General features: G+C 46.3%; 1 protein-coding gene across 2 annotated transcripts in view; it reads right to left on the bottom strand.

The window, feature by feature from the left end:
* The window catches only part of cacnb2a (calcium channel, voltage-dependent, beta 2a), a 54767-nt gene that overhangs the window by 9191 nt on the left and 19810 nt on the right, over positions 1–25766 (bottom strand). The window contains exons 1-6 of one of the 2 annotated variants that reach the window (XM_079754855.1): positions 20496–20546; positions 10578–10697; positions 5001–5123; positions 4532–4668; positions 3929–4005; positions 2460–2578 (exon numbers count right to left, since the gene is read on the bottom strand). In XM_079754855.1, coding sequence (XP_079610981.1) covers positions 2460–2578; positions 3929–4005; positions 4532–4668; positions 5001–5123; positions 10578–10697; positions 20496–20528 — 609 coding nt within the window. In that variant the 5' untranslated portion in view covers positions 20529–20546. Of the gene's footprint in view, positions 1–2459; positions 2579–3928; positions 4006–4531; positions 4669–5000; positions 5124–10577; positions 10698–20495; positions 20547–25766 lie in introns of those variants that run through there. The other variant, XM_079754854.1, reaches the window with a different exon arrangement.

Here is a 25766-nt window from a genome sequence, read left to right as displayed (position 1 = left end):
GATGAAAATAGGAGAGGAGATGGAGAGAAGAGAAAAGGAAAGAAAGACAAGGCGGGACAGAGGAGAGCAGAAGAAGACAGTTAAACACTCTCATGGCTATAAATGTAAACAGACAGCATCATGAATCACTCTGAGTGGTCGGCACGGTAACGGGCTGACAATTTAAAGCCAAGAGGTTTATGAACTGTGTAATAAGACACCTGGACTATAACTACTTCAACAAACACCACACACACTGTTTTAACTTCCTTTTAAGGTCAATGGGTAAAATTATCATTATTATTATTAATTATTAGATCAAACACTGTGTGTTTGATATATACAAACAGTACAAGCAGCTTTCAGAACGATGTTCTAGAAGCATGAAAGCATTGCTTCAAGAAGCATTCAAAACACTTCTTCTAGAAGCATTCAGTGTTCTAGAATGCCTCTAGAATGTTTGAAAGATTCTATACTTTTCTAGAATGTTTCTGAATGTTTCAGATGTTTTAGGAGTGCATATCAAAAAGAGGCCACAGCAGATTAGATTGAGGTGAAAGCAGAGCATTCTGGACCTTGTGGAGCCCAGTGTGTTCAGACGGAAATCACTCTGAGGAGGAACGTGTTGGATGTGAACATGTCTCCATGTTCCTCGGTGAAGGCTACAGCTACTGATACTGTGGTGTAACTCATACAGCTACTGATACTGTGGTGTAACTCATACAGCTACTGATACTGTGGTGTAACTCATACAGCTACTGATACTGTGGTGTAACTCATACAGCTACTGATACTGTGGTGTAACTCATACAGCTACTGATACTGTGGTGTAACTCATACAGCTACTGATACTGTGGTGTAACTCATACAGCTACTGATACTGTGGTGTAACTCATACAGCTACTGATACTGTGGTGTAACTCATACAGCTACTGATACTGTGGTGTTACTCATACAGCTACTGATACTGTGGTGTTACTCATACAGCTACTGATACTGTGGTGTAACTCATACAGCTACTGATACTGTGGTGTAACTCATACAGCTACTGATACTGTGGTGTAACTCATACAGCTACTGATACTGTGGTGTAACTCATACAGCTACTGATACTGTGGTGTAACTCATACAGCTACTCTAGGCTCTGCCAAGGGGACGCCTAGAGACACCTATTGGCACATCACTCTGTCCCGGTGGTCTTTGGACCACAGTCCCTCACTCTGTCCAGGTGGTCTTTGGACCACAGTCGCTCACTCTGTCCCGGTGGTCTTTGGACCACAGTCCCTCACTCTGTGCAGGTCTTGGGACCCCTGTTGGTGCCTGACAAGGACCCTGTAGCTACTCCAGTATTGCGTTTTCTGAGCCTCACTTGGAAGTCTCATCCGAGAAAGTGCTAAACTACTAAAGGTAAAAGTAACGTACAGTAAACGTTTCTTAACGACATGTTTAACATATAGTCACTAGAGACTTACATGTTTAAGAGACTATATTGTGAGCAATATTCTATTCTGAATGAGCAGAGTAGTGTTCCTCCATATAAAGTGGTAGATCCGTATCTTTACATGAAGCGGAAACAAGCTAAAGGAAGCTTGGAACCAGAGATGATGTCATGATAAGTTATTAATGAGCAGAACACGCGCACACACACACACACACACACACACACACACACACACACACACACACACACACACACACACACACACACACACACACACACACACACACACACACACACACACACACACACACACACAGAGCTCATGCATCAGGCATTGAGACAACACAGCTCGTGATGTCAGCATAGTGTCTGAGGTCAATGTGTATCTTCCTGTAGTCAGTCACAACATAAACACGATGCAATCCTAAGGATATGTAAATATTTTGATATTCGATATTGTCAATATTGACCGCCTTTCTTGTCAAGCTCTCTCTCCCCCACTCTCCCTCCCTCCCCACCTCCCTCTTTCACCATCCCTCTCCCTTACCTCAACTTCTTTATTACATCAAGGATTTGATACTATTAACTAATATATACTGTTTGTACTAATACAAGTCGAATGTAATTTAGTGTATAATACTTTATAACAGTAAAATGAAACAATATGATAATGTTAACATTGTAATAATATAATGTAATAATGTTAACATTATTACAACAACAGCAGACCAGAGCGGAGCCTTACCGGACCAGAACTTACCGATTTATGCTTCAGTCTGGCTACGAGACGCAGAGGGTAGAGAGAAAAACAGGTTAGTAAGGCGTGCCAAAGACTAGCATGCTTACGACTAGCGCGCTAACCACTAGCTTGCTAAAGACTAGCACGTTAACGGCACTAGCCCTCCAGGAAGGTGACGCAGAAAGGAACACGGAGCGAGGCGGTGGGCGGTTGTTTGTGATTGGCCGTGCGGCTGGGCAGAGAGAGACAGCGGATTGGCTGGAGTGGGCGCTGTGGGCGGGGCTCGGAGGATGTGGTTACCTTCTTAAAGAAGGGAATTCTCTTCTCTCTACCTAGCGTAGAGGACAGGGTGCTGGGGCTGGCTTTAGGGGAGCTGGGTGCCTCCTCGCCCTCTAGACCAGTAGCGTCCAGGTCAAACGCTAGAACCACAACCAGAAACATCACACATAGAATGCACAGAACATCACATGTAGAACCACACGCATAAAATCACAGGAACCAAGTCCTGTCACCTATAGAACCACATGCACAGAACACAATGCATAGAACCAGATGCATACAGCACCATCACTTTTAGAAACACACGCATAGAACCACGTGCACCCAGTACCATCAAAGATAGAACCACGTGCAGCCAGGACCATCACCATAGAACCATACACAGAACATCACCCATAGAACCGTCCAAAACATAGAACCATCACAGATAGAACCCTCACATACAATACCATCACCAATAGGATCACACACATAGAGCCATCACAAAGAACCATCACATAGAGAACCCCACCCACGCGCGCACACACACACACACACACACACACACACACACACACACACATACAAGCAGCTGTCAGGAGGAGCATCTCCGCCTCTAAGCTCTGCAGGACTGTAGATTAGGAGGATTATGGATCAGAACATCACAGTTAAACAACCACATTTCACAGACAGAAAATAAGTGTTTCATGCAAACATAATGTGCAGGGGAAGTATTACAATGAAATGACTTTGCAGTAGCTGTTTTTACCCTGGCTTCAACTGAAGACATGTTAACAATCTGTTGGCTCACATGTTACAGAGCAGAGGGTCTGTCAGGTCACGTGTTACGGTTACAGAGGGGGTCTGTCAGGTCACGTGTTACGGTTACAGAGGGGGTCTCTCAGATCATGTGTTACGGTTACAGAGGGGGTCTCTCAGGTCACATGTGTTATGGTTACAGAGGGGGTCTCTCAGGTCAGTTGTGTTACGGTTACAGAGGGGGTCTCTCAGGTCACATGTGTTACGGTTACAGAGGGGGTCTGTCAGGTCACGTGTTACGGTTACAGAGGGGGTCTGTCAGGTCACGTGTGTTGAGGTTACAGAGGGGGTCTGTCAGGTCACGTGTTACGGTTACAGAGGGGGTCTGTCAGGTCACGTGTGTTACGGTTACAGAGGGGGTCTGTCAGGTCATGTGTTACGGTTACAGAGGGGGTCTTTCAGGTCACGTGTGTTACGGTTACAGAGGGGGTCTGTCAGGTCACGTGTTACGGTTACAGAGGGGGTCTGTCAGGTCAGGTGTGTTACGGAACAGAGGGGGTCTGTCAGGTCAGGTGTGTTACGGTTACAGAGGGGGTCTGTCAGGTCAGGTGTGTTACGGTTACAGAGGGGGTCTGTCAGGTCACATGTGTTACGGTTACAGAGGGGGTCTGTCAGGTCAGGTGTGTTACGGTTACAGAGGGGGTCTGTCAGGTCAGGTGTGTTACGGAGCAGAAGGTCTCGTTGTGACTCACCAGAGGAGGGTGGCGTGGATTTCCGAGAGTTAGGAATCACTTCCCCTAAACTAGTTGAGGAAATCGCTCCCAATTTACTGAAAAAGAGTCAAGATAAAGTGGAAACGTAAATCTAAGTTAAATTTATGGTAAATACAATAAAAATAATGTTTGTCCTTGATCAGGACCAAATGCTTCGACGTTGAGAACTAAGAACATGGCAATGAGAGTGGGAGGGAGGAAAGGGAGGAGGTAGAGGGGGAGTTAGAGAAGCTGGAGGAGGAGGATGGTGTAGAGACTAGGTAAAGGAGGCGGAGGTGGAAGACGGTGTGGCAAACTAAGTGAATGTAGAAGACAAAAGGGTGATGGATGAGAAGAAAGAGGAGGGAGGGATGGAGAAGGAAGAGAAGTAGAAGTATGAGGAGGAAGAAGAACAGGAGGAGGAGGAGGAGGAGGTGGTGGATGAGAAGAAAGGAGGGAGGGATGGAGACGCAAGAGAGGTAGAGTAGGAGGAGAAGAAAATGTGGAGGAGGAGACGTAGGAGGAGTAGAAGGAAGAGCAGGAAGGAACGGAGGAGGAAGAGATGGAGGAGAAGAATGAGGGGGTGAAGGAGGTGCAGGCTACCTGGAGTGGAACTTGCCCTGCTTGGCCCTGTGCTCCTGCAGGAGGCGGGAGCTCTCTATCTTGACAGGGCTGGGGATGAAGCCGATCTCACAGCCCTCCTTCACCAGCCGCCCGATCCACCAGTCGTTGTTGAACTTCTGCACAGGCAGCAGAGACAGACGTCAACTGGAAGTGGATACCAACATCCACAGGGAGGCGAATTGAAGGCCAAAGCACATCCACACATCCCCGAACCGTGTGTTAAACAACGTGATTACATATGGATAGGAACAATTACTCATAATACAATACTTCAAATCAAAAATGTAAGAGAAGAAGAGAAAGAGAAAATCCAGACGTAGAAAACTGCAGTAAAATAAAAATGTATCGGCAGCGTATGGCCCATACAGATCAGAATCAATCAATCAATCAATGAATAGTTGAATGTCCAACCGGAGGGTACCAATGGCTACTATAGCTCTGAACGCACCTCTTTGACATGCAGGAAGTCTTTAGCCTCGAAGGAAACGGCCATGCCGGGCACCGGGACGTCATCGTCTTGACTTGAGCTGTAGTGGACATTAGTACGGACAGCGAACGCCACTGGTTTGGTCTGAGGGGAGAGAGAAAGAGAGAGGGAGAGAGAGAGAGACACAGAGAGTGAGAGAGACAGAGAGAGAGAGAGAGAGAGACACAGAGAGAGAGAGACACAGAGAGAGAGAGAGAGAGAGAGAGAGAGAAAAAGAGACACAGAGAGAGAGACACACAGAGACACACAGAGAGAGAGAGAGAGAGAGAGAGAGAGAGAGAAATAGCAGAGTGCATATCATAAATATAATCATACACCAAACCATCGCATCTGAATGCCTTTTAGATACTGCAGTGATTTTTAAATTAATTATTTAGAATTCATTAATTTAGCCGAAGCTTTAATCCATAGACTGGATTTGTATGATGTGTAGCTATGAGTGTCAGTTATGAGTATTAGTGTTTTGTCAGTGAGTCATCAGGGAAGTTTGATGAATAAATGAAAGAAACACAGTGAATGACTCCATTAAAGCTAGGGTAGGCAATCCAGTTTTGGTGGCTGTCGCCGGCCTGTGATAGGACCATCAAATAATCACATCATGCCCAAATAAAATGTTTAGAGGGCCTACCTGTCTACCTACCCACTCTGTTGCCTGTCCTGCACTCACTCTGCCATTGCCCTCATCGGGCCTGAGCGGAGTCTTCCCCAAGGCTAGGCAGACCTATCAAGCTAGTCGTGGTTCGGGGGAGTGTCTTTAAAAGGACGGCCTGAAGGGAGGGGTGATATGTTTTCATTTTGAGACTTTCAAAGTCTAGCTTACTTTGGCTGGTTTCTCCGAATGGCCTACACAAGCTTTAACCCCATCCTAAATACAGCTCCCACAAAACACAGCAACATGAATCGCTATGACTTCCTACAATAAACGATGCTCACATCAAATAATAATAAAGCTAATGTATGTTTTATCTCCACTGTATGAACAGAGGTATTTTACACTGCTCCCCGTGTCCCTGCTCTGCCGTAGAGGTGGAGCTTTCAGGTCATGTGCTCTGAGGTTTAGTGTTTATCTATAATAACGACACCCACCGTAAATCCTGAATATTAACCAGCGACTTAATAACCGCTGACCTACCGACAGGATCATCTTCGACCTTCCTAATGCACAGAACAAATGAAATGTTTATAGTCCTGCCAAACGCACACACAACCACTTCAGCAGCAGCACGCGGTCCCCAGGACTTAACTGCAGAGTAAAGTCCTGAATCCAGGCCAGCGTTCGGTCAGAGGACACACATGAAGTAGGAACAAGAACATCAGGAGCCCCCAAGCCTGTTAGGGCTCGGACGTATCACAAGTTCAAATTTAACAAGTTCCCGTAGAAAGGTACACGAAGGGGGGGCTGGGAACTCGTATCTCGGCAAAGGTGCTTGACTACCAGGTCCCAGGTTCTCGATGCGATCCCCAATGTCCTCACCCCAGCTTGACAACCCCCTCGAGCAGGAAGCCTGTCCTGTCCCCCATCAGAAGCCCTGATTTGGCACTATCGGTGCAAGAGAACCCTCAGGATTGGCTGGAGAGGGATAAGCATGGATGGTTGTTTATCAAACGGCGGTATCTCCAATGTTAAATAATCTCATCTCTATGCAGTAGGTTTCAATTTATGTCAAGATGACCCCCCCCCCCCCCCCCCTTTATTCACCGCAGCCTTCGATGTCACACGCCTCATTAGCATATGGTATCAAGCCATGCAGTATCTGACAATGACTGAATACATCTACCCCTAGCAGGAGGGGGTGCTGGTTCCATGGAGCCCCCCACGAGAGGCCCTCCCCCCAGCTGGGCCTGGTGGCGGTCGCAGTGTCCTTGGAGGTGGACGTATGCAGTCACATGGTGGAGGGAGGGACGCTCCACCCAAATGAAAGCACTCTCTCTCGCTCTATGAAGGTAGGAGGGGGTAGGCTACTGCTTATGCCTCTCCACCTCCTCGTCCTCTCCTTGTCCTCATCAGCATCCTCTCTTCCCACCTCCTCCCCTCCACTTCCTCCACTTCTCCACCCTCTTCGGATCCCCATTCTTCAACCTCCTTCCCCGCCTCCTCCTTCACTCATCTCTCCTCCTCCTTTGCTCCTCCTCTCCCTGCTCTCCCGCCTCCACTTCCCCACTACCTCTTCCTCCTCCTCGTCTACTATTGATCCCTAGCGTGCGTCATCACTTAGGAATCCTAATGACCTGGCAGTTCTGAAGAGAACACGTGTCATGAAATATCCTCATGCACCACCTCCTAAACATAAGATCCTCCCTGCTCCTCTCCTGCTCCTCCTCTGCTCCTTCACATGGAGGCGTACCCCTCACTCCTTTACCTCCTCCACCCTATCGCTGCTCCAATCCACCTGACAGAGCGTAAAGGGGCCACTTCAGAATTGTGTTTGTTTTAATTTTTCTACAAAGCCTTTTCTATCTTGAGCAGAGCAATCCCAACCAAACATTCCCCCCGCCTGGATGACTGAAGCCTTCTCAATCTGAATACCCCCCACGTTTAGGTGGTTGCCTCCACCTGAAGTCGACAGGAGGTGGAGCTAGGGAGGAGGCAGAAGGAGACACGCTCCTCAGCTCTCTTCTCAGACTATGAATATTTAATGTAAACTGCGCTACGGCACGCAGCGTTGACCGGGCACCGGTGGTGTAGAGCCGCACTGTTGCTGTTGCAGATGTCCCGACGCATCGCTGATATCCATTAGGAGGTCTGCCAATAAATCAACCACTGCACGTTGTTCCACCTCAAGCACCCCGATCGATCTGCGCTCAATCCTACAGGCTACACCTGGCCCCGGCGCTAGCAGTAGGGGAGCGTGACGCACTATCAAGGGCCCCCACTTTACATTCCTCCATACCACTGTTGCTGCATTCAGGTTCATTAGGGTTGTGCAGCAAATTGCAGCATTAAGACTAGCTAGTAAAACGTGAAAGTGTAGGCTGGGTTCCACACTCCAGATGCAGGCAAGTTCACAGAACCACCACAGAAATAACTTAGCAAACCATTGCCAATACGTTTCTTCCGTGCTTGGTATTTTTTAATAAATAGAAGGGGAAAATAAATCTTATTTGATCAAGTCTCTCTGTGTGAGCGCCGGGATGAGTATCCATCAGCCATGAAAGGTCCGACACATCAGCGCACCTCTGACTGCGACAGCGCACGAGTGCTTGACCATCTCCCAAGCCCTGCAACGTCCCAAGGAACCACAAATAGAAAAGGCCTCTTCCTGTTTGTCTGGTCGGGTTCCCAGGCCGGTTTCAAAGAGAGGAGGACTGGTTATCACCGCAGCCGTTCATCTGGTGGACTATTTCAGGACTATGGCAAAGCAGGTCTCTTGATGCTGACCCTTTTCGACAAAATACTGGCTGACGTAACAGTATCAACAACAACACCACTTCCTCTCAGAGCAGAGGCGGATGTTCCAGGTTGAAAAAAATAAGCCTTTTGATTTGTAATTGGCCATCTGGTATAGTCAATTATTACCAGCCCAGGGGTAAATGAACTCTATTCTAGATACTTATGACCCACATCTGAGTTTGATGGGGGGGGCGGGGTGACGGATAGTGTAGTGGTAAGAGTGTATGACTCCCAGCTGAAAGGTGCTGGATTCGATCCTCAATGTTGACAGTCTACCTGCTGGAATCCTAGAGCAAGATGCCCTCCAACCTCTCCCTGCTCCTTAATGACATGTAGTACCTTGCACTTACAGTGAGAAACGTTTCTCTTCTAGAAACCCTAACCTATATACAGTCTAGCCAAGCCAATAACACATACATTTATACAGTCGAGCAAGCTAGAAACCCATGCCTTCACACACTCTAGACAAGCCCAGAACCCGTACCTTCAGACAGTCTAGAAAACCTAAGAACCAACACCTTCATAAAGGCTAGACAAGCTAAGAACCCATACCTCCATACAGGCTAGACAAGCTAAGAAGGAAGGAACCCTTGCTTCCATGGGGTCCAGACAAGCCAGCCACATAGGGGGGCATGTTGAATCACCACCCATAAAGCTCTGCAGTCAGAGGAACTCTGCTTCCTCCAGCCGGGCTAGCTCTCCCCCGCGGCCCCTCCTCTGCTACGTTCAACGGCTCATCTATTTTCTGCTAGCCGTCTATTTTTTCCCGCTCGTCGATCATGTGAACGGCCGGCGGGGGCGACGGCTGCCAGGTTATCTACAAGAGGGACCAGTTAGCTCTGCAGTTAGTGGGCCGGAGAAGGAGTCTCTGGGAAATGGTAATGAGAACATTCTCCATTAAGTTATAAGGAGGAGACACTCTTATACAATGGCACTTACAGGGAACAAAACAACACCCGTTAATTTATATACCTTTGTGCGGGAGAACAAGCCTGTAATATAAATTTCCTGTACACATTGTTCCGGACTAAGTAATGAGTTAGTGAATAGAACTTTGCTCGTGGCTATGAATCATCTCCTTTATAAATATTTCAATGCTTATAAATCCAAGAGCATAATGCCCATTACCCCTTCCTGCTCCTTAATGACATTAATTATTTTAGGTTGCTTTGGATAAAAGCTTCAAAATGACTAAATAGAACAAAGTGTGTAGGAAAGCAACTGATCCGAAAACTGGATGGGTGAACAACAAACCAGATAGCTTCTCATGAAGAGTTAGGGTTAGGAGGGAGGCTCCGACAGAAGACTACGAAGCAGTTACACAGATCAATTTCACAGATGCCCAACAGACATCCTACCTCTATCTGAAGGTTTTCTACGGGACCTGATATACCTAGGGGCCATCTTCGTTCTATCTTGGTTCTGAACACTAGATGTGTGGGGGAACTGAATATGGAAATCCACCTTCATTTCCCCCACCCAGCTAGCGTGCAGAACAATGATGGTTGCGAGGAAAGTATGGCCCATGGAGATTAGCATAAGGCCTCTAGACGGGAAACGCTGGGTGGTTAGCTAGCTCTCTGCTGATCTTGGCATCACACCACGGCACTGCATGACAATACCTTGAGCTAGCAGGCTAACAAGGATTATCTCTGACACACGGAAAAACTCACTAGACTTTCACCATAAAAGTTTCCCCCAGATACTCTCTTTTAGGGCCCCACTCAGCAGCAGTTAAAGGAAACGATGCAGAATGGATCTCTCTACCAGAGATCACAGAACAGTGGTATTGGGTATCTGGTATTGGGAAGCATTGCACAGCCCTCCTCACTCTCAAGTCATTAAAATGCTGTTTGGTTTGGTATCAAAAGAAAGAAGAACCAGAGCTGTGACCAGAACCAGAGCCAACAGAATCACCAAGAAGAGTACAAGAGCGGCCATCTCTCCCTAGAAGAGAGAGAGAGAGAGAGAGCGAGAATAGAAAGAGAGAGAAACAATAGAGAGAGAAACAAGAGAGAGAAACAAGAGAGAGAGAGAGAGAGAGAATAGAAAGAGCGAGAGAATAGGGAGAGAATAAAAAGAGAGAGAGAGAAAGAGGGAGAGAGGCAGAGAGAGAGTGGAACCGTAGAAAGCAGTAGCAGCAGTACCTTTGCCTTGTCCAGCTGGGTCTGGGCCTGTCTCTCTGCCTCTCTGCGCTGCGCCTCCTTGTCCTCCTCCAGGGACACATCAGAGTCAGATGGACGGCTTGTGTAGGAGTCGGCCGAACCCTGCAACATACACACACACCCACACAAGGGCCAGGTTAGACCTGGACTCAAAACACAGCTAGACCTGGTGCTAATTACAGCCGACGCTGGTGGACACTGGTCTGCTGTTAGACCGGACCCTGATGTCAGCATTCAGGGACCAGGGACTGTTGTGGATGTCAGAGGACGAATCGTAGGGGAAAATAGGAACGATGCGTACATCAGAAGTTCATCTGTAGCTTTCACGGTTCGAATGCCATCCAGAGCCTTTCAGCTGGGAGGCAAACACCACAGCTGTTAAGACTATTGTGGACATGAAATGTTTAAAGCAAGGAGCTGTCTTTGGATGTCTAGAGACTTACCAGGGACTGCTCCAAGGCATGGTGTTGTGCACACACACGCATTCACAAACACAGACACGCACGCACACGCACACACACACACACACACACACACACACACACACACACACACACACACACCTAGGCTGGGAGCTAATATTATCTTTGTCTATAATTGTATTTCAGTGGTGTCATACCGTCATGATGCAGTAGTAATAATTCTTCAAGCAGGCACACAGAGACACAGACACAAAGAAACACACACACACACACACACACACACACACACACACACACACACACACACACACACACATCCCTGTATGTTGATATACAGCCAACCAAATCCTGGAATACTATGACAAAACAAACTGGGCAATACTAGTAATTCAACACTGCTGCATTCCTGAGCCCACTACGTGTTGAAGGTTAATTATGTTCAGTGCTTCAGTAGTCATCAGCAAAAATCAATAGACCCTATTTCCCCACGGGTATAATACACGTTGTATTCAACACGGGCTCTACACTCTGTATTCAACACATAGGGTCTACACACTGTTTTAAACAAACATGGTCTACACACTGTTTTAAACACACAGAGTCCACACACTGTATCCAACAAACAGGGTCTACACTCTTCATTCTGAGATGCCAAACACATTCAAACAGAGTTTAACCAGAGATGGAGAGGAGGGTGAGAGGGGGAGGATTAGAGAGGAGAAGGAGAGGAGAAAATGGGGAGCAGGATCAGGAGAGAAGGAGGAGGGAAAGGAGGAGGAGAGAAGAGAAGGGGAGGGAAGAAGAAGAGGAAAGGAAAGAAGAGGAGGGGAGCTAATGAGGTAGCTCCTCCTCCCCCTACAACACTCTTTCATTCACCTCTCTGCACCATCACACTTAGTGTGGTTGAGTTAAAAATAGCCTCTCTGTCCCTCCCCCCCCTCCACCTCGCTCCCTCACCCTCTCCCTCCCTCCCTCTCTCTCTCTCTCTCTCTCTCTCTCTCTCTCTCGACGAGAATGACTCTACCTTCCCCTGTTTCCCCCACTTCACCACAAGCAGCCTGGCTTAGATACCAGAGACAAGCCTAGTGTGTGTTGTTTTCAGGAATACAAAATATTATATTTATAGTTACATCTATTTGTGTCTCTCCTTTTAAGCAACGGTGAACTGCCTTTAAATAACCAACTTCTCTAAATATAAACCCACTGCTATAAAGAGCATAAAATATATATACACTCAGAGAGCATCAATATAAATCTGTCTCTCTGTGTTGTGGTGTGTCACCTGCACCAGAGCCTATAAATAGCTCAATGCCAGCTCATTAACTATGCATGCTTGTGATGCTCTCTTCAAGCCAGACGCATGAGTTAAACATTGCAGCACACCTGCATACTCACCTCACACACACACACACACACACACACACACACACACACTCATGAACCCAAACACATTGATTCTTAACTCCCCAGTACCCAACTCAATACCCCCCTCTCACACACACACACACACACACACACACACACACACACACACACAGACACACACACACACACACACACACACACACACACACACACACACACACACACACACACACACACACACACACACACACACACGTTCTTACGCAGGCGTCCAAGGTCTTGTTCTGTCCTCCCTTGGCTCGTTTGAACAGTCTGACCCAGGTAGCCTTCATTAGCCACACCCAAAAACACCTGCGCCACGCCCGTCACCCCCCCCCCCCCCCCTCTGTTCCCCCTCTATGTCTCAACCCCCCCCTCTTTCTCAACTGCAATGTCCCTGTTGCTACGGTGACGCCGTATCACGCTGTGTCCCTCCCGACCGCGGCAGCGACCCACAGCCCCGCGAACTCCAGCGCCGACGCTATGTCCACACGCGGCGGCGCTCACTGCCGTGCTTTCATCTCCAGGGTAACGCTCCGGTACGGTGGCTAGGGGCAGCCACGCTGCTACACACTTCTCCCCTGCCTCCCCCTCTGCCTCCTCCTCCTCCTCCTCCTCCTCCTCCTGCTGCTGCTCCTCTCTCTGCTGCGCTGCTCTGCGAGACGGCCCGGTGTCCACAGGCGCTCTCCGCCTGGCGCATAGTCCCAGCCGCCGCGGTAGCCCGTCCGCGGCCGCAGCCTCACGTGGCTCCGAGTGCCGAGCGCGACTCCAGCTGCTGCCTCCGCCTCAGATGTGCATGGCCCCCTCCTCCCGCACGCCGCCGCCGCCACCCCCTCGCTGGGCTGCCATGCTGGGCTGGAGGTGTGAATGACTGGAGATCTCAAGGTCTGTGGGACTGGATTTCTGCAGGACTGGAGGTCTGGAGGTCTATGAGACTAACTGTCTGATGCTACCGAGGAAAGGGATGCTGTGAGTCTCAGCTGTGTGGTACTGATGCTGCGACATGAGTGCTCTCCCTCTTTCTTCCTCACTCTCTCTCTGTCACTCTCTCCCTCTAATTTGCTCTGTCTCTGCTTCTTGTCTCTCTCCCCCTCCCTCCCTCCCTCCCTCCACCTCTCCCTCTCTCTCTCTCTTTCTCTCTCTCTTATCTCTCTCCCTCTCTCTGTCACTCGCTCTGCTACTGGCTCTCTCCCTGTGTAAAAAAAACCTCCGCTTTTCCCTCCCTCTTCTCATTCACCCTCTACACTTTCACTTTCCCTCCCTTTTCTCTCTCCCTACCTTCCCCCGCCCCCCCATCATTCACTCTCTGCACCGTCTCTCTCTCCCCATGTCAGCCTGTTCTTGTTCGTCCCCCCATGCTGCCTCTGAGGTTCTCTCTCTCCATCTCTCCTCTGCTTCACTCTGTCCTCCCCTTACCCTTGTTATTTCTGTCATCATTTTCTGTGCGTTTGATCAATGCTTTGCACCCACACACACACACACACACACACACACAAAATAAATACAGAGAGAATGAGAGTGTGAGAGATGAGAGAGAATTAAAATAGAACTTCTTGTCATTAAAGAGGGAGGGGGAGTGAGAGAGCGGGATACAAAGAGGGAGAACAGATATCGATGCAGAGGGAGATAGAATGAAAACAGCTGATGGAGAGAGTGGGAGAGGAAGGAAGACAGAGGAAGATGGAAAGAGATGGAGAGAGAAAGACAGCGAGAGTGAGAGAGAGAAGCAGTGAGACAGAGGGGGAGAGAGAGAATGAGAATGATACAGTGAGAGACAGAGCGATAGAGGAAGAGAGCAACAGAGACAGAAAGAGAGAGAAAGAGGCATTGAGACAGAGAGATAGTAAGAAAGTAAGACAGAGAGAGAGAGTAAGACAGAGAAAGAGAGAGAGAGAGAGCGAGAGTGAGGATGGAGAAGAGAGAGAGAGACAGAAGGCTGACAGAGAAAGAGAGAGCGAGAGCGAGATGGATCCTGCTGTGATGTGTTCCATGGAGGCTCATTTCTGAGGTTTAATTAAAACCTTCCGGTCTTAGCCGAGCAGCCAGGGACCATCTCCTCTTCCCCGCCCACACCACCAGCATCTCCTTCGCCCTTAACACCTCTTCTCCTCCGCCCATGCCACCAACACCACCTCTCCTCCACCTACGCCACTTCATCTCCTCCGCCCAATGCATCATCAACTACCAGCACCTCCTCCACCACCTCTACCTACCACTTCATGTCCTACACCCACCAAAACCAGCCCCACCACGCGTACCACACCCACCAGCTCTGCATAAACGTCATGGGGTAAAAGGGTCAAAGGGTCACATTGAATGGGTTTTGGGGCGTGCGGTCGTTCCCGTGAAAGCGTTAACTTAACGGTAGCTCAAAGGAAAACACGATTATCGGCAGAAATGGACAGAAATGGCATTGACTTTGGATGATCGAATGACAAGCTTAAACTAAACATTGTGGTCTGTGGTAACATGACATCTCTGGACTAACATCTCAACACACACATCCACAAAGTATATGACCAAATATGCAAAGAAATAAGTCTTCAAGACCTTCCCGCACTAAAACATGTCTTTGATAAAGGCTTGACTTTGTTTGACTTTTGTTGGTTTAATCTGCAGCCGCACTGAAGCAGATGGGCAAAAGAGTATCACATAAAAAAAAACGATCTGGTACAATATGCAAATAAGGGAGGAAGAGGGAAACTAAACTAATGCATTAACATTCTGAATGTCACAGACCTACAGCTTCTAGGACATTCTCCTGAGATTCCAGATTGTTCTATAATTGAAAATATTCTTGTTTATATATTTATTAATTACATTGAACAGTCTTGGGCCCACTCTGACAGTCCCCAATATAATGTTAAAATAAAGAATTGACCCCCAGTTGAACATCGCTTGAGTTCTATTTTAATCTAGGCCCTTATGAGGGTGGATGACTGATGCTGTACAGAACAGCCAATCAATGCATCAGTGTTAAGGATGCAACACTGTCAGGAGGGGAGGAGCTATCAATAACATGCCATGTTTTGACTTATAATCCCCCCTAATATGGTATTCTTTGCACATAGTAACCGCTTCGGTACATTTTCTACGCACAGGCTTGGCATTGGAGAAACTGGAAAAGATGAAAGCATACTTTTGTGTCCAGTCCTCATTGCATTGATTCTTGTCAGACCTTTGGACAGCGACATTACATAGGCGTTCATACTGTCTGCTTTCTTGTATTCTTTTTAACCACTACGAACACAAAAGCAAAGTAAAAATATACCAAAGAAACGTGAGTTTCCCACGTATTTTCTGTCCAATAGACGAGAACCCCCGCTCAACAGCATGACATGTGTTTACATTGTTTGGTTCGCTTGAAAAAGTGCTCCATGAACACTAACAAACCAAATGAAAAATGCAACAAAACAGACCTTCAGCTTCTAAAACATCCTCCTGAGGTTCTTAAACACAGACCTACAGCTTCTAGAACATACTCCTGAGGTTCTTAAATACAGACAACAGTTCCTAGAACGCCCTCCTGAGGTTCCAGAACACCGACCTACAGCTTCTAGAACATCCTCCTGAGGTTCCAGAACACAGACTGACAGCTTCTAGAACATCCTCCTGAGGTTCTTAAATACAGACATACAGCTTCTAGAACATCCTGAGGTTCCAGAACACAGACCTACAGCTTCGAGAACATCCTCCTGAGGTTCCAGAACACAGACCTACAGATTCCAGAACATATAATCCTGAGGTTCCAGAACACAGACAACAGTTCCTAGAACACCCTCCTGAGGTTCCAGAACACAGACTTACAGCTTCTAGAACACCCTCCTGAGGTTCCAGAACACAGACTGACAGCTTCTAGAACATCCTCCTGAAGTTCCAGAACACAGACCTATAGTCTGTGTTCTGGAATTCTCTCTCTCTTGGTTGCTCTTAAACTTTCTAGTCAAGTGCCTCTCTGTTGTTATTTTCTTGTCCTCTCTGCCTTCTCTCTCTTCTATCAGTCTCTGCAGACTTCCTGTCTGGGGAGGAAGTGAAGGCTGTGATCATGTTAAGTCCTGCGTGAGGCGTGTCATGGCTGGCTGGTTCTCACCCTCTCCGATCACAGAGCTCTAAGTACACCGGCTCTGTTCTGTAGCGGGTAGGGTGAAGACAGCGGGTTACTGGTTACATGTTTCTGAGGGTTGGAGGACACACAGGACCCTGACAGTGGATTCTCTTTCTGATGGCTGGTGTTTGCGTCCCGCTCAGTTTCAACATGTCATTCACAACATATGCATGTATGAAAACGTACCACACACATCCTTCAGTGTCTACAAAGGAATCTTCTCCTGAGGTTCCAGAAAGTGTCTCAGATGACGAGGACGGATCGCCCCTGGAGGCTAGAGAGAGAGAATCCTGATGGAGTCAGGGTTATCCCCGCGGCAACAGGGACGGCGCCGCCGATGAGGGTGAGACAGGGAGGTGCCTGCGGCCAGCTCAGACACCTCACGTTAGGACCTACCATCTGCTTACTCTGCTAATGAGCACGACCAAGAGGTAAGGCTAGCGCCTGAAATCAGCAGACCTCTCGACCAGAATGACGAGAGAGCAAATCAGAACAGACCGGACTGGTATCGTGGTCTGGACCTGGGATGGGCCACCGCACTATGACAGTATGATATACGAAGAGCAGGAGGAGCAGGAGGAGAGGGTGAAGGAGGAGATAGTTAAAGTGCTTTCTAAATCACCCACTGACATCCCCCATCTATTTTCCTGGTCACACACACTTTTACACTTTCACGCACACACACACACACACACACACACGTTGATGGAATACCTTGTTTACCATCTTACCTTCTCGCTCCACTTCGCTCTTTTACCTGCCAACCCTTTTCTATCAGTTCTTCGTAGTAATCTATCTTTCTCTTTTTCCTTCTTTGTCCTCTCTCTCTTTCTCTGAGTGGGCTCTATAGTGTGTGTGTGGCGCATTTTCTTACAAGCAGAGCCCAGCCATCAGAAATACAATCTAGTACGTTGGCCCTGCGTGTCTTCAAACCCTCAGCAACTGAGGGTTGGACTGACTGAGTAACCGGCTGTCGACACCAATCACCTCAGAGGAGAGCCGGTTCACTTAGAGCTCTGTGATTGGAGAGGGTGAGAACCAGCCATCCATGACACGCCTCACGCAGGACTTAACATGATCACAGCCTTCACTTCCTCCCCAGACAGGAAGTCTGCAGAGACTGATACAACCTCTGAAGAGCGAGAGAGAGAGAGCAAGAGAGAGAGAGAGAGAGAGCGAGAGACAGAAAAAGGAAAAGAAGATGACAAAAGAGAGACGCTCGAGTTAGCGAGTGAGTGAGAGGGCGAGAGTGAAAGAGCAAGAGAGTGCATTTTTCTGTTGAAAACTTCTTTTGGTGGATTCATGTTTGAGTATGCTAAAGTATTTGTGTAAGAGAAAGAGAGCAGTCAGGGAGTGTATGTGTACGAGATGAGATGGTGCGTGTGCGCGCGTGTGTGTGTGTGTGTGTGTGTGTGTGTGTGTGTGTGTGTGTGTGTGTGTGTGTGTGTGTGTGTGTGTGTGTGTGTGTTTGAGAGACCTAGCGAGAGAGTTAGTGCGTGCGTGCGTGCGTGCATGCGTGTGTGTGTGTGCGTGCGTGCATACATAGAGCAGAGAGCGGAATGATAATGTAAATGGGTGGTGGTTGGGTATGGGGGTGTATACAGGAGCTGGAAGGTGATTCGCTGTATGAACGTCAAGGTGACAAGACAAGTGAAAAAGTGTTTACCCAGCATGCCCTCTGCCAAGTGTCCCGTCACGCATCAGTCAGGCATGGCAGCCAATCAGATTTCAGCACAGAGACAACGCCGGACAAGCATATTCTGCATACATGTATATGCAGAGCCTTCACACCCGTGTGTGTGCGTTTAGATGAGTGGGTCTGTGTATTGGGCGGTTGAAATTGCATTTTAAGCAGAAGGATGGAAGGGGCTGATTGATGCTGGTTATTATGGGATGAGATAATAAGCGCTATGGTCATCTCTAGTGTGGCAGTAGAAACGTTATACAAGCACCGTACCTAGACAAGTATTCCCAGATTCTTGCATTAATACTACTACTACCACTACTAAATACAGTCCTTCAACAACTAATAATACAATAAATACTCTAGGTGAACACTGTGGATCGTATGATATAGAAGGATACAGGATATGATAAGGCTGAGGCAGAAAAGCCTTTGACAGGCTCCAGGAAGAGAGACCACATCACCCCCGCACTCCTATCCATCAGAGCTCCTCTACACCCCTGGGACCACCAGGGCCCTCAGGTCACCTGACCAGGGCCCCCTGTTCAATCTGCACTCTAGAGGGAGGGGGGCCTTTGCAGTTGTTGACCCATGATCAGCACCTCCAACACTTATAAATCCAGGTGAAAAACGTTTGTGAGGATTGTTTGAGTTGTGTGTGTGTGTGTGTGTGTGTGTGTGTGTGTGTGTGTGTGTGTGTGTGTGTGTGTGTGTGTGTGTGTGTGTGCGTGTAACATGTTGCCCTGTCTTAACTTCTATGAATTTGTATGATATGTTTTTATTATTTCAATTTGTGGCCACTGTGTCTTAGTACTGCCTTAGAATGTGCTCTAAAAATTGATTTGATTCGAATTTATAAAGCCAGGGTTACTATAGGATATCATAAAGTACAGAGTTACTATAAGATGTGATATAGGACAGAGTTAGTATAGGCTATTATGTAGGACAGTAACAATAGGATATGATATAGAAGAGAAAGAAATAGTATAGGACATAGTGACTACAGGAAATGATATAAGACTAAAAAGTAAATATAGGATTATCTTTTGAATATAGGAAACTTAGTATACTACTAAAGTTAGTACTATACTATAGTTTCTATAGTGCAGGAACACTAAAGGACATGATATAGGAACATAACTGGGAGCCTGCCTGAATTCATAAAGTCTTGGCACGCACACACACACACACACACACACACACACACACACACACACACACACACACGGTCATAAAAGGAAATGTTAAGATACCTGAAACCTCCGTCGCTGCTAAAATGTGTAGCTTGATGCTAATCAGTCACTCTCATGATTCATAACACTGCTAGGATGCTAGCTCCACATCCAAAAACGCCTAGCACTCAAGCTACTGAATAACAACTGTTGCAGATGGTTAAGTCAATGTTCCACTTTTGTTATTATGTGGATTTGGATATTGTCCCCCTTGTCCAGCCATTTACTCAATAGAGGCTAACTCTTTAACCTAAACACTAGCGGCTAACACCTTAACCTAAACACTAGCGTTGAACTCTTTAAACTAAACACCAGTGGCTTAACCTTTAACCTGAAGACTAGTGGCTCACACGTTTAAACTAAACATTAGCGGTTAACTCTTTTACCAAAACGCTAGTGGCTCACTCTTTAACCTAAACACTAGCAGTAAACTCTTTAACCTAACCACTGATGGATCACTATTTAATCTAAAAACTAGTGGCTAACCCTTTGACATAAACACCAGCGTAAAACTCATTAACCTAAACACAGACGGCTCAGTAGCCTCGCACTTGGCATTGCTGCGAGCAAGGGTCGCGTGTGAGTTGTCGTAAAGACACGGACGAGATGCTAAAACAAACCGCTACTGATCAACAGCTTGAGAACATTCCGGAAAACACGACGAGGTACAATAATAGGAAGTCGTAGATCTAGTGAGCTGATGCCCTAATGAGCCCCATACCTCCAGACTACACCCGTCCCCCTAAAGATCTGCTTTCACATCTTAGTTTTTTCAATGAAAAGACAAAAAGAGAGCGACTTAGAGAGAAAGACAGGGAGGGAGAGTTATTTTAGTAGAAAAAGTCCAAGAATGTACACTGTAGAGTTTAACTCAACAGTTAGTGTGTGAGACAGAGAAAAGTCTTTCATGCTGTATAAACATATAAACGTGTGTGTGTGTGTGTGTGTGTGTGTGTGTGTGTGTGTGTGTGTGTGTGTGTGTGTGTGTGTCTGCCTGTCTATGTGTCTGTGTGTCTGTGTCTGTGTGTGTGTTCAAGCATGGGGGGAGCTCACCAGATCTGACTCCTCACTGGTCGACCGATACATATCTGTCCTGCACCAGAACCAGTCCTCAGCTACTTCCCATCTCCTCCTCCTCCTCCTCCTCCTCCTCCTCCTCCTCCTCCTACCAGGACCTCCTGCTACAACTAGCGGTCTGGTTCCTCAGGGTATCAACACGAGGTAACTCAGTGGACTTCAGTTTGTGTGTTCTGTGGTTCGGTCGAGACCTCCTCTTTCCCACGATGGAGGAGGAGGAGAAGTTAGAGGAGGAGAAGGAGGAGGAGAAGGGGGCTTCGCTCTGAGACTGTCTTCCCTCCCACAGCCCACCCACCAGACCATAACTTCTCCTCCCACATACACACACACGCCCACTGGAACAGACATGCAAAGACATACACACACGCACTGGAACGCACATGCATACACACGCACACATGCACACAAAATAACACAAACGCAAACACACCAAAACACAACACACACACACACACACACACACACACCACACACACACACACACACACACACACACACACACACACACACACACACACATTCTATTAGGAAGTTTTGACCAACAGGGTTAGTATAAATTCCAGAAAGCAGCAAAGGCAGCTATATCTGTGTTTTACGTCTGGTGTGTGTATGTGGGTTCTAGTGCTTGTGTGTGTCTGTGTGTGTGTGTTGGAGGCCCCCCGCCCTCAAAGAGAAATCTCTTCAAGGGAGAGGAACACATGTAAACTACCCACAACACAGACACACACACACTCCAACCTGCGGGAAGTAACACACACACACACACACACACTCCAACCTTCGGGAAGTAATTAAGTGCCTTGTGAGGACCAGGAAGCACATATGTTCCACAAGAGCCCCCAAAACACCACAACACAAACACTCACATACACTCACACACACACACACACACACACACACACACACACACACACACACACACACACACACACACACACACACACACACACACACACAGTGGTGCATCATCGTTAAACCCTAGAATCTTAATGACTAAAGAAATCGGACCCCTCAACCTGTCGACCAATCAGCTAAGCAAAACTGCCAGTCAGCTGGCAGGAAGTTCCGTTGCGGGGGCCACGGAAAAATATCACAGAGTTGGAGCATGTCTGGGGTTCAGTTGGAGTTTCAACTTCAAACAAACACACACACACACACACACACACAAACACACACACACACACACACACACACACACACACACACAGTATCCATCTCTATGATGTGATAGTACATGCACAGCCGTGGTAGCATGACTTTAAAACAAGCTATCAGTGTTTGCGCTTAAGAGCAGCTAATTTGACCTAGTACTTTTCTGACCTTTTGTGACCTTGCTAGCACAGAGGCTAATGTGAGCTAGCAGAGGACCTAATGTGACATAGAACAGCAGCTATTGTGAACTAGGTAATGGGCTTTTGTGACCTAGCACAGGTGCTAATGTAAGCTAGCACAGCAGCTAATGTAAACAAGAGCAGGGGCTTATGTGACCTAGTCCAGGGGCTTTTGTGAACATGGCTGCAAGCACATGGCTGCAGTCTGTGAAACTATGTGGTGAGACCTTGATAGTCACAAGTCTTATTCATACAATGTGTAGCACAAGCAGTGTAGAACAAACCATTCCTAATCTGCACTGAAACACAGCGCACTTTTCTCCTCTTTATGTTCACGAGCCACACTGTTGAGAAACAATAAGGTTTTTCTGATACACACACACACACACACACACACACACACACACACACACACACACACACACACACACACACACACACACACACACACACACACACACACACACACACACACCCAACAACCACAAACAGTTTATCAGGTCAAATTAAAGAAGAACACAAACATTGTGTCCTCTGTTCAATGGACACATCGTTGGACTGTGAGGACATTGTCCTTCGGTGGTCCCATGAAGTGTTGTGTTTGGTCCTGTGGCCGGCGGTGTGGTTGGCGGTAGAGAGGAGAGGGTTTATTGAAGCGCTCCCTGTAATCCCGCTGCAGCAGAGTACAGATTTATGTTTTCATGAGATGACCAGCGCAGACCCAATCCCAGATTAATGTGGCTCGTCGTTAACCCCGCTGTACGGATTAGGGGGCAGGACGGCCGTGAGGAAAGATGGCCGGCACGTGGACACACGTGCGCGCAAACACACACACAAACACACACACACACACGCACGCACGCATGCATACGTGCACACATACGGACAACAACTCGATAGACAAAGCGGATATAGTACTTAACAGTCAAATTTATCAAAGCCATTCTATAAAAGAAAATGTGTGTATATATCAGAAAGAAAGTATCTATAATCTACATTGTACTCATATTTGGTGTTAAAAATAAAAGATCAGTCCAAAAACTTCATAATTATTCACAGATATTACATTATTGAGTAAAAATAAATTCAAAAAATAACTCAATGTCATAATTTCCACCACTACCCACCCACTGTAGGTAACGGTCCAGAAGCCACCATATAGTTCCAACGACAACCAAGGACAAATAATCATGGCCAGCCAGGTGTTTTAAGCCAGCACTACGTGACGTGAGAGTTGTCTGTGTAAAGTCTTTTAAGCTGGCGCCACGTGACAGATGTCTGAATAAGACGTTTTAAACTAGCGCTACATGACAGAGATGTCTGTGTAAAGTGTTTTAAACTAGCACAATATGAGAGATGTCTGCGTAAAGTGTTATAAGATTGGGCTGTGTGACAGAGATGCCTGTGTAAAGCAATGCGCTCATGAATTTGATACTCAGAGACTTGGTTTTGTGCTTGTCAAAACAACAACTTTATATCAGTCCTTTACTGTAACAGCTTGCTAGCAAGCTAACCATGGCCTTTATAAGGAATCATTAGAGCTGTGGAGTGTGAATGGTTTATTGGAGTTCTGTACATCCTGAGGGTAACAGTACAGATTACAGAGCATCACATGGGTATAGCCATGTGATGCTTTGTGTATCTGAAAGGCATTTCATGGCTCACATTTACAAAAGCAACATCAGAGAACACAACGTCACGGGAGGTCTGTATTCTGTCTTGTCTGAGTGACTGTCTGGGGTTGGGGGTGAAGGGCTGGTCCTGCCAGATATTCCATTAGGCAGATGACATGCTTGTACACACGTCCCATGTAACCAAATTAATACAGCGCTTGGAGCTAGCTCAGCAAACGCTGCAAAAAAAAGGCTTTGTTTAGTTTGCTTTTGATGTTACACTGTAATATTGACAAACATACATTCACCTCATATTCTATATTTCATTTTAGGCCAATATTTACCTTTGCTAGTTTCGATTTTTTGCATTTATTATTGATATTGTGTGTTTTTGTGGTATGTACATGACCCTTGCATTGTCATTACATTAGCATTGTACTGTACATAATGCCAAGATATGCTGCATCTTTGATGTCAGGTTGCTGATTTTTCAAATTTACCTGGCTGCTGTGTTGATGCGTCAGTTAGTATCCATAGCTCCGCCCTATGTCAGGTAAAGGTGTTTTTTTTATTGTACTTCATGCTGTCTCATAGAGTAAATTATTTATTAACTTAGCTGTACAGTATTGTTTCCTGGTTTCTGCATGGCATCCACTGTGAGTTAAATGAGCATTGATGTATGGAGGATTGTGTCACACCGCCGTAGCTTCTGATTAATTGACCATTGTACATGCTACTTACCACCACTAACTGTAGATAGATAGATAGATAGATAGATAGATAGATAGATAGATAGATAGATAGATAGATAGATAGATAGATAGATAGATAGATCGATAGATCGATAGATCGATAGATAGAGCGAGATAGATAGAGCGAGAGAGAATGAGAGCGAGAGCGAGAGAGAGAGAGAAGGATGGAGAATGATGGGTAGATGTGATAGAACAAACCAAAAAACAAATATAAAATGAGCCAAATACAGCCATGAGGAGAGCTGGACAGACAGACATAAATCTCATCCAAATTAAGCAAATACTTCCCAGAGTTCAGTGGGATAACATCAAGGCACACACACAAAGTTTTGATCCACTTGCTCCACTGACCACATAGCCATAGCCCCACACCTTGGTTTAAATCTACACTGTTGTATATATCATAACATTACACACAATTAGGTCAAAACCAAAAGAATACAAAAGGTTTTTCCAACCACTTTCCCAATGATCTTTATTCTATAGGACTCCGTAGCTACATGACCTTAGATGTATCTGTAGGGGTGGACTCACACCTCTGGGGGTGGTGGCGCTGGAGGAGTGAGAGGTGAACTAGGCTGGTCTTACCCTGAAAGCTGAGAGTTCCCTCCAGGGAGAGACGAGAAACCAGTCCAGAACACCCGGTTGGTTAAAGATCATCTTAGTTAACCAGCAGGTGAGCAGTGGGTTGCCAGCGTTACTATGGCAAACCCTGAATAGACTCACGTATCAACCATTGACTAAAGACTGACAAATATACCAAAATATTGACTAATCAGTATAGAACTACTACTTTGAACAACTGGTCTTTGCAAATTTCCTGTGTGGGATTAATAAAATACTAACTAATCTTCCCTACCACAACCAGTAACTAGAAACACAAACTAACTAACTGACAAGATCTATCTCCAAGCATCAACCACATACACTCATGTCATGTGTCCTGTATGGGAATGTGGGACATTCAATGTATTGATGTTCTCACTGAGCATGAACTGACAACCACCCCCCCCCCACCCACCCACACACAGGCACCACAGTACTACTATACTACATTAATATTGTTTGATGATTCATGATAAGTCTCACTGTAGTATAAGTTAACTTTGCTTGTTTGTGAACAAGTACCTTTTTTTTAAAAGTCACTTTTTCCTACAGTAAACAATAATACAGTACCATTTGGTACTGCAGTACACTATGATACAGTATGGTACCACAGTACTATTATACAAAAAGGTATAGTACAGGAGTGTATACTTTTATATGTTATATATATCATAGTATTATAGTGCAGTAAGGTACAAAATATTAAATAAGTATATTTATAGCATTATATATACATTTTATTATATAATAATTATGTTATGGTATTATAGCACAGTAGAGCATAGTATGGTTTAGTACAGAATATTAAAGTCTTATTATTATAGTATTATAGTACAGTAGGTCCAAGCTGTATCAGTGGTTTAGTTAGTTATAATATTAGTATTTTAGTCCAGTATACATTAGTTACATTATAGAATTTTATATAATAGATATAATATAATTATA

Source organism: Pollachius pollachius (genome assembly GCF_949987615.1).
Source record: "Pollachius pollachius genome assembly, chromosome: 17".
In the NCBI taxonomy this organism is placed as follows: Eukaryota; Metazoa; Chordata; class Actinopteri; order Gadiformes; family Gadidae; genus Pollachius; species Pollachius pollachius.
The sequence above is the reverse complement of the archived record's forward strand: the minus strand, read 5'-3'. Positions and strand labels throughout refer to the sequence as shown.